The 9350-nt window shown below is 51.6% G+C and overlaps 1 protein-coding gene across 2 annotated transcripts in view; it reads left to right on the top strand.

Moving 5' to 3' along the window:
• GSDME (gasdermin E) overlaps positions 1-9350 on the top strand; it is a 99205-nt gene that overhangs the window by 50263 nt on the left and 39592 nt on the right. For both annotated transcript variants that reach the window (XM_045288803.1, XM_045288802.1), the window contains exons 6-7: positions 3649-3813; positions 7559-7686. In XM_045288803.1, coding sequence (XP_045144738.1) covers positions 3649-3813; positions 7559-7686 — 293 coding nt within the window. The remainder of the gene's footprint in view (positions 1-3648; positions 3814-7558; positions 7687-9350) is intronic.

The following is a 9350-nucleotide window of genomic DNA, read 5'->3' as shown; positions in this document are numbered from 1 at the left end:
TGGGGGGCGCCTTAGGGGAAGCAGCCTTTGCAGCCCTCCCGTGGAGAGGGCGGGGGAAGGCGTGGCCCTCCTCCCTCTCCAGGCCACATGTGTGGACAATCACAAATATACTTTCTAACCTTATACTTTCAGTTAGGGATTTAAAAAATAAATTGTTTTCATCTTTGAATTGTAAATATATATATATATATATCTACATGTCTATATCACACACCGAGCCCACTGCCATCGAATCAATTCTGGCTCATAGCAACCCTGTAGGAGAGAGTTGAACTGCTCCTAGTCAGTTTCCAAAATGTGTACCTCTTTGCCGGAGGAGGAAGCCTCATCTCTCTCTGGAGGAGCTATTGGTGGTTTTGAACTGGTGACCTTGTGGATTGCAGCTCAGTGTATAATAACCACGCCACTGGGTCTCCGCATAACTCGGCCCTGGCTCATTTCACATTTTTCACATGTCCAGTTCAGTGGCATCAATGATCTTCCTCATGTTGTGTGGCCACCATCAAGATCTGTTGCCCAGGTTCCCATCACTGTAAACAGAACCCCTCTGCTTCCTGAACCATGACTCCCCTCTGTGCTCCCTCTACTCCACTCCAAGAAAAAGCTCACACGTTTTCCAGTCTCTTTCCAGCTCAGTTTTCCCATCAGCTCATCTATGGACCCGAATACAGTGCTTCCCACCCTCTTCCCAGGCCTGTGCACTTCTCCCGAGGCCACGGGTTCAGATGCCAGCATCTCCCTGCGAATTCCTGCTGCAGACTCCTCCCCGGCTCCACTGCCAGGCCCATCCTTCCCTGCCTCCTCCATCCTAACCGCCTCCCAGTGTGATGGTTCTGAAACAGAACGGCATCCGTGCAGTGCTTGCACAAACACCTCCCATGGGCCTTGCGTCCCGAGGCTAGACTCTGAGCTGGGTGTGTGGTGACTAACCAAGCTGTGGCTCCAGTGTCGCTCCTCATTAGCCCAGTGGTTTTGCCAGGGTGGGCCCACTGTGCTGGAATGAGCCCATTTGTCTCTTACCGTTGAGTCTTGGGGCTGCTGCTGCTCAGGTTGTGGGCACACTCTGCTCTCCTCCAGCCAGCTTCCTTCTGACAGCTGCTGGGAGGCCTTTTGTTCCCGCAGCCACTCTGGCGTCAGGAACCTGCTTAGCCCCTTGCCTCCCTTTTCTCCTGTGTCCTGGCCTGGCCTGTGCTTTGGTCCTTCTGTATCTGTGGTGCCCGGCACAGTGCCTGGCACAGGGGGGCGGCTCATGTCACATTTGATGATGAAAAATCTTCTGCAGCTGTGCCTACCCTGCACAAGTGGTGTTGGTGTCTAGTTGGCTCAGCATTGTTTGGCGGATGCTTCCTTAGGAGCCCTGGTGATGTAGTTGGCTGTCCAAACCCCCAGCTGTGCTGAGGTTGAAAGACGTGGCTGTCTGTGCCTGTAAGAACCCCACGCTGCGATTTGGTACTGACCTCAACCTCTGTGTTTGTTTTTTTTTAATATGGCTCTTGACAGGGTATAAGGCAGTATTAACTCTGTGTGTGTGTGCGGGGGGGGGGGGGGTCCCCTTTGTATTGTTCTCTCCCTTGTTCCCCTCCACGGGAACACTGGCCAGCAGAGCACCCATAACTGCTCACCTTTCTTCTTTATTTCTGTGCTTCAGTTGGAGGAAGGAACCCACTCATGTGTGAAGTCTCACCTCCGTGGTGTGTGTGTGTGTGTGTGTGTGTGTGTGTGTGTGCACGTGCGTGCTACTTACAATGAGTACTGCAGTAAGCTATGCTTCTGTGAACCAGGGGAATGGTCCGAGACAATGATCTGAATTGGGAATATGCACCTTATCGTCTGCCATGGAGCCCATCAAGTTCTTGGTTGGAGGGGCTTTTCTTCTCTGGAGAAAGCTGTCAGGATAGGGACCGCAGTCATTACCTGGGGCCCATCACTGGAATCCCATGCCCGGGCACCTGGAGGGCCGGTGAGCACGGACCCGCTCCATGAACAAATGAAGGATTGGCACACTTGTCTCAAGACGGATCTTCCTAAGGGCATCATTCGTGCCCACAACAAGTGAAACTGTGTGTTCAGATCTGTGGCGCCCATGTTTCATGCAAATGCCAGGCTCCGTCACATCTTTATTGGATAAGCCCCTGGCTTAAGGGGACAGATGATTAAATAGGAGCTTCCAGAAAACCCCAGTTTATGCGTTTCCTTACTGCTTCTGCTTAGTAAGGACACAACTTTTATATCTTTGCCTAACAGTTAGATTCCTTGGCTGGGCTCACAAATAAGGACATGTTTAAAGAAAGATGTCTTTTTATCATTTGTCTGAAAGCTGTGTAGTATGGGAGATTCCACACCTGTGCTCAGCAGCTAGGAAAGCACAAAGCATCTCCAAACAGCTACGATCCAGCTTCAGTGACTGAGGGGCACACGCTGGATCCATCCCTTCACCTACCCACTCTGACCCACAGTGGACTGTTTGGAAGTCAATTCCAGGAATTATATGGGGGTGGGGTAGGGGAAAGGAGCTCCCAAAATGGAATTGGAATGTGATAGAATATTTCCATGAACTTTTTGAAATGCCCCCGTCCCCCCACATTGTTTTTGCCTATAAATTCAGTCTCTCTAAAAGATGCCAAAACAACAACAGAAAAAGCTCGCTCTCATCAAGACAATGCTGACGCACAGCAACTGTGTAGGACACGGTAGAAACACCCCTGTGGGTTTCTCAGACTCTTTATGGGAGTAGAAAGCCTGCCTTTCTCCCAAGGAGCAGCTGGTAGGTTCAAACTGCTGACTTTGCAGTTAGCAGCCGAATGCAGAACCACTCTGCCACGGAGGCTCTGTCTCTAAATGATAAGGCTTTTTAGAAAGGACTGGTTTTGCCTTTCCTGGACTTGATAGAACTACATTTATATCAAAGTCTGGTATTGTTTTGTGTACTCACCATGTCTGTGAGCTGCATTCATCTAAGAGAAATCTATAGTTAATTTTGTGGCCGTGCGTTACCCTAATTATTCATGGAAAAAAGTTGACTCTTTTCGAAAGCAGAATCACAATGCCATTTGTACCCTGACGTATATTGACAAGATGTCCTTAATCTCCCCAGTGCTCATCTTTCCCCCAGTTGTTCTGTGTGGTTAGGGTTGGCTTGTTCCAATCAGGCTAAGAAAACATTTCCAGTGTTTGACAGATTGCTTCCTGTCCATTCGCAGCACACACTAGCGACCTTCCTGTGTATTTGTAGGAAGTGCTGGGTGTTTAGTTCAAGCATAGCATGACATGTAGAGGAAACAGATCGTATGGGGGTGAAGTGGGTTTGTGTGTGTGAGTGTGTGTGTGTGCCCATGCATGCGCCTCCCTACCCCACCACCTGTAGGTAAGGCTGAGCATCTACTAAAGTAGACATGGTAGCACCGTGGGTTACCCACTGGACTGCTCACACTGCAAGAGCAACGTTGGAGGTTCAAACCCACCAGCCATTTCCCTGGAGAAAGATGAGGTTGTCTGCTCCCATGGAGATCCCCAGCCTTGGAGGCCCAGAAGCAGCAGTCCTGTAAGGTTGCCATGAGCCAGAATCCTGGGTCTGGGTTTGGTCTGGGGCATCTAAGATGTGGAAAGAAATGACTCCGCGCCTTGCTTGTCTTCTTCTCCTGTTAACAGAATTCTGCCTCCTGCAAGGCAAGTGTGGTGGCTTTGAGCAAAAGAAGAGAAGCCACTCCGTGGACATGACCCCCGTGGCCTATAGAATGATGGCCCAGGTGGACATGCTGGATGCCGCGCACCAGAAGTCTTCCCCGGAGGAGCCGTTAAGTGCTTTGAAACAAGGTATTCCCAGATGTGTGGTGTGGTGAGTGAATGGCAAATTGAACTGCAGTATCCCTCACGAACCACATCTCCTCATTTTAATGAGGACTCGCAGTGGCCTCCTGGGAAACATTTGGAACTAGGATGGTGCCCCCCAGACTCCCGATTCCCTTGGTGGGATTGGTCTTGTGCTTGAGATGGGGGGAGGAGGGACACCTCAGGTGTGGACACTATGCTTTGAGCAAAGGGTGGTGGGAAGCAAAACTAAGCCTCGTTGTTGTCATCTGGCTGTCTCCGACTCCTGGTGACCCACGGTTACAGAGCAGCGCTGCCCCACCAGGCTTTCTTGGCCTTCGTGTCTATGGAAGCAGATAACCAGACCTTTCTTCGGCTGTGGCACTGGGTGGGTTTGAATTGCACACCTTCCCGTTGGCAGCTGAGTGCAAGCCATCGGGGCTGTGCCGCGACCTCTGCCTTCCGTGGAGCAGTGGGGATGGGCGTGGGAATGGGGTAGAGGGGTGAAGGAGGGAGGGGCGGCGGTTGTCCTTCGCTTTACCCACACACACTGTGGGGACGACGCAGGATAGCTAAGTCGACAGCAAGGGTAGAGAAGCCAAGGTTTGCATCTGCTCCGTGGAAACAATCCCTGCTCTCGCGGATGGAGCTTCGAGCATCACGGCGCCAGAACGCCCCGCGGGGAGGACTCACGGCACCTGGGACGTGCCTCCCTTGCGCGGTCCCTTGCTCTCTCTCCGAGGCACCTTGTCTTTTACAAAGCTGTTGGGGGGCCGGAGGAGCATCTTGGGGGTGTTTCTGTTTGGGAGGTGGGTGGAGTGGAGTGGGGAGTACCAGGGGAGGCGGAGACACAGTGAGGCCACGGCTCCGAATGGGGCTGGCTCAGCGGCATAGAAGAGCGACCGCCGACGGGCTTGAGTGGGTCCCGGCCGGGGAGATGCTTTTGGTTTCGGGGCACAAAGAAGCAGAGAGAGCAATGGGGTCCCACTGCAGAGCACGCCTCGAGGCTTGGGAGCCCGGTGACGCGAACAGGCTGCCCAGCAGCAGGGTGGGGAGTTGAGTCCATCCAGAGGTGTCTGGGAAGAAAAGCTGAGGATCAGCTTCCGCAAAGCCCCAGTGCCCGAGGCTCCCTGGGGCGCACCATTCTCTGACACGCCCCGGGCTGCCAGGCGTGGCGGTGGGCTACCTGGCAAAGGGCTCTTCCTGTCCTGTCGTAGGCAGGGCCGCAGGCCCTCCGCCTCCTCGCAGACGCACCATGGGCTGTTTTCAGCTGCTCATTGAATGATGTGCGCGGTTAGAACCCAGCAGGCTGGGTCCCCCAGGTGCTCTGCGTGACGGGACCGCGGGAAGATAGCTGCGGCTTTCTGTCATCCACAGGTGAGCCCCGGACGGAGTTCTTGGCGTCAGCCCGAGGCAGAGCAGGGAACCTGGGACTCGCCAGCTGGGCAGGAGTGGTTTGTTGGCTTGACCTTTGTGTCCTTGGCTCCTAAACCGGGCTTGACCGTGCAGTGTCAGTGGGGTGGCGGAGACCTACTAGTATTACCAGCGGCCATCACGTTGACTCCAAATCATGGTGACCCCACCTCACGGTGGCCCCGTGTGTATCAGAGTAGGACTGGATCCATAGGGCTTTCAATGGTGGATTTTTTTGGTTTGGGAAGTACTTTGCCAGGCCTCACTTCTGAGGTGCCTCTTGGTGGACTCAAATTCCTGACCTTTCCGTTAGCAGCAAGCCCACGAATCATTTGCACCTTCCGTGGACTCCAGGAGGGAGCTGGTTGCCCTTGGCTGCTGTCAGGTTGCTTCAACTGTCTTTGCCAGCACTATAATACAAACACATCGATTCTTCTTCCATCTTCCTCGTTCCGTGTCCAACTTTCATATGCAGAGATGGCAATTAAAAGTACCAGGGCTTGGGTCTGGCGCAGCTCAGTCCTCAAAGTAACCTCCTTGCTTGTCAGTTCTCTGAAGAGGTCCTGTGCGCCACGTTTGAGCTCTTGACTGCTGCTTCCAATATTGTGGATCCCAGCAAGAGGAACTCTTTGACAACTTCGATCTTTCCCTGCTTATCATGATGTTGCCCATGGGTCCAGTTGTGAGGATTCTGGTCTCCTTTCCATTGCGTCGTAATCAGTACTGAAGGCTGTAACCGATGCTGTTCAAGCCCTCCTCACTTTCGGTAAGCAAGGAGGTTACTTTGAGTCCTCCGTGGATTGTGTCCTCTGTATATGGCAGGTTGTTCATAAGCCTTCCTCCATTCCCGACGCCAAGTCTTCTTCATAGAATCCAGTTTCGCTGATGGTTGCTCAGCAGACAGACTGAGTGGGGATAGTGAGAGGATAGGCCCTTGATGCACACCTTTCCTGGTTTTCAGGGTCTCGGAGGAAGAGAGAAAGAGGACAAGTTTGAGGGCTAAAAGATGGTGAGAGAAATTTTTTAACAGATTCTCAGATTCTTATCCCAAGAGATCTAGCTGACCATGCATTATTCCCTCGTTCTCTTTGTACAACTGCCTCTTGATTCATGTAAAGATGCCACAGGAGCACAATTAGGTGTCCTGGAATTCCCCTGGCTCTCAGGGCTACCCATACTTTGTTATGATCCACACAGTCAAATACCTTGGCACAGTCAATACAACACAAGCAAACATCTTTCTGGTATCCACTGCTTCTAGCTCAGAGCCACCTGACGTCAGCAATGATATATCCCTCGTTCCACATCCTCTTCTGAATAATCCGGCCTGAACATCTGGCAGCTATCAGTGTACTGCTATGACCATTGCTGGATGGTCTTCAGCAAAATTTTACTTGCATGCGATATTAATGATATTGTTTTTTAATTTGAGAGTTCTGTTGGGTCACCTTTCATTGGAGTGGGTATAAATGTGGATCTCTTCCCAGTCATCTGGCCAACTAGCTGTCTTCCAAATTTCCTGGCATAGATGAATGAGTGCTTCCAGCGCTTCATCAGCTTGTTGAATCATTTCGCTTGGTGCTCCATCAATTCCTGAAGCCTTGTGTCGGGCTAATGCCTTCAGTGCAGCTTGAACATCTTCCTTCAGCACCACTTGCTCACATGCTACCATCTTGCCTTTATTAGTGAAAGAAGTGTCGTATCAAGTTGTCGTTTTACCCACTTCATTGCTTCAGAGTTTTTCACCATCTTAACATTTTTCAGAAAGGATGAAAGGAGAGACAGGAGTGACAGTAGGGCAGGCCTCAGTGCTTGTCCTCCGGGAGGGCAGAACACGGAAGCATGGCTGGCTGTTTTGGTCCGGCAACTAGAGGACCAGCCCCTTTGACCGACGTGCCTCACCTGCTGAAGTGTACCGTAGCTGCTGTGAATTGAAAGACAGGATGTGAAAAAAAGAATGCATCTTGGAACCTGTAGGGCTCTGAAGCATCATAGAAGTGCCGGCTAATGCTTATTAATTCAGTCTTGGATGATTTACTTCCGCAGAGATCATGCTAAAGAGTGGTCTAAATGACTTTCCAAGACAAGAATTGATTAGGCTTAATGAATGTTTAGTGAGCTGTTGGATAAAACACCGAACCCTGAGATACAGACGGGGGCTTCTCTTCCTCTCTCCCTCCCTTCCTGCCTTCCTCTGACAACAGTTGGTTGTTGATTGAGCTCCACTGTGACTGCGCAGGTGGGAACATCTATGAAAGAACTGGGGACCGGGCTCTTCCTTGTGGGGAGTCATGCACAGCCACCCCCAGCCCCGGCATATCCTCTGTTGCTTCCACAGATGCTCTGCTCTTAGAGAAGGATTTCCAGCCTTTTGTGGAGCTGCCGGAGCAGCAGCAGAGGGCTCTGCGCACCCTCCTGCAGGCAGCCCTGCTGGACGATGAACTGCTGACTGTCCTGGAAAGAGTGGTAAGCCCAGCGACCTCCTGAGGCCAGGTCTTCACCCTGGGTTTTTGCTTTTTAAGAAACCGAGATGGGCCTCATCTCAGGAGACAAGAATCGGAGGTTCCCTTACATATTTCCTCCACCTTCTTTTAACCTTCTAAACTGTGTCCTTTTTTTCTCTCTTCCCAGACCTTCAGTTTTCTAACTATTAGAATGAGAGTAGAACATTTGAGGGCTGCAGCCAGAAGTTACCATGCATGTGGTCACCTAAAGTCGCAGGCATTCTTTCTGTGTTCTGGAAGCCGCACATCTGAAACCAAGGTGCCGATAGGACCACACTCCTGCCAAGGGCTCCAGAGGAGGAGCTTCCCCTGTGTGCTTCCAGCTTCTGGGGGCTCCTCGCATTCCTTGGCTTGTGGCAGCATCCCTCTGACCTCAGCCCTCTCTTTGCCTGGCCTTTCTCTGTGTGTCTCCCTGTGTCCTCTCTTTTACTGCTGCTTATTAGGCCCCCCGTCATTGGGTGTGGGGCTCACCCTAGTCCAGGATGATCTCATTTTTACCTTAATTACCACTGCAAGTGCTTGATTCCAAGTCAGGCCTCCTCCTGCGCCTCCACATGGACACCTATTTTAGAGGCCATAATGTAACCCACCAAGGGAGCATGTGGCAGCAGAGCATTATTTAAATAGAGAAGTGGCCTTTGTCTTGTCCTGTTTTGCTGCAGAAGGCTTTCCTGGGAGGCTGAGCTCCTTCACTCTGAGTCACGATGAGGGGCACACCAGCTGCCAGCCCTGCGCCCACATTGTGTGTTTTCCTTCACTTAGGAGGGCTGAGGCTCTGGGCGTCTGACTTGCTATGTTTTTTTGGTTGGTTTGTTTCTCTCTTCTGCAGAGAGTTTGAGTTCTGACTCAATGCTTTATGATTTTCAGGAAAGTGTATGTATTATTTCCTCCCTCCTGAAAGTTGATTCTGCCAGCAAACACTTAGCCTCCACCACTGAACCTGAGGTGGTTGGAATGGCCGAGGAGCACCGGCGCCGACCGGTCCAGTCCTGTGCACACCGAGTGTGTGGAGGGCCTGCTAGCTGCAGGGAGACACACGTGTGTCCAAAAGCCCATCTACTTCCATTCCCCAAATAGCTCCTTTGGAGAGGAAAATGTCAGGCCAGCACCTTGTGGAAAGAACATCAGCCACCCTGTCAGATGCAGGGGAGCAGGCTGGCCAGGTGGTGGGGGGACACAGAGCAGACAGTGGGCGGGACCGAGGGGGCTCGGGCAACAGTAGCAGGCCCCAGGAGGACAGAGGTGACTGAGGGCTGGAGTGCTAATGGGAAAGCTTGAGTTCCACTGTCTTTATTATTATTTAAACATTTTAATTGTGAGTTAGGTGAAGGTCGATAGAGCAGATATCAATTTTATAGTCAGCCATTCATACATATTCTGTTCCAACCCATCCCTGGCAGGCCTCCATACCCCTTCCCCAGCCCCACTTCCTTCCTGTGCTGCCTGCTTCGGTGCTCCCCTTTCCCAACCCTCTGCGCTCGGTCCTTGAGCCCTTTGGATCTTTTTTTTTTTTTAATCATTTTATTAGGGGCTCATACAACTCTTATCACATTCCATACACACATCAATTGTATAAAGTGCATTTGTACATTCATTGCCCTCATCATTCTCAAAACATTTCCTCTC

The sequence above is a fragment of the Echinops telfairi genome, unplaced genomic scaffold (assembly GCF_000313985.2).
Source record: "Echinops telfairi isolate 266 unplaced genomic scaffold, ASM31398v2 ScPeMD7_23;HRSCAF=83, whole genome shotgun sequence".
NCBI lineage: Eukaryota > Metazoa > Chordata > Mammalia > Afrosoricida > Tenrecidae > Echinops > Echinops telfairi.
This window is presented reverse-complemented; position numbering and strand designations above follow the sequence as displayed.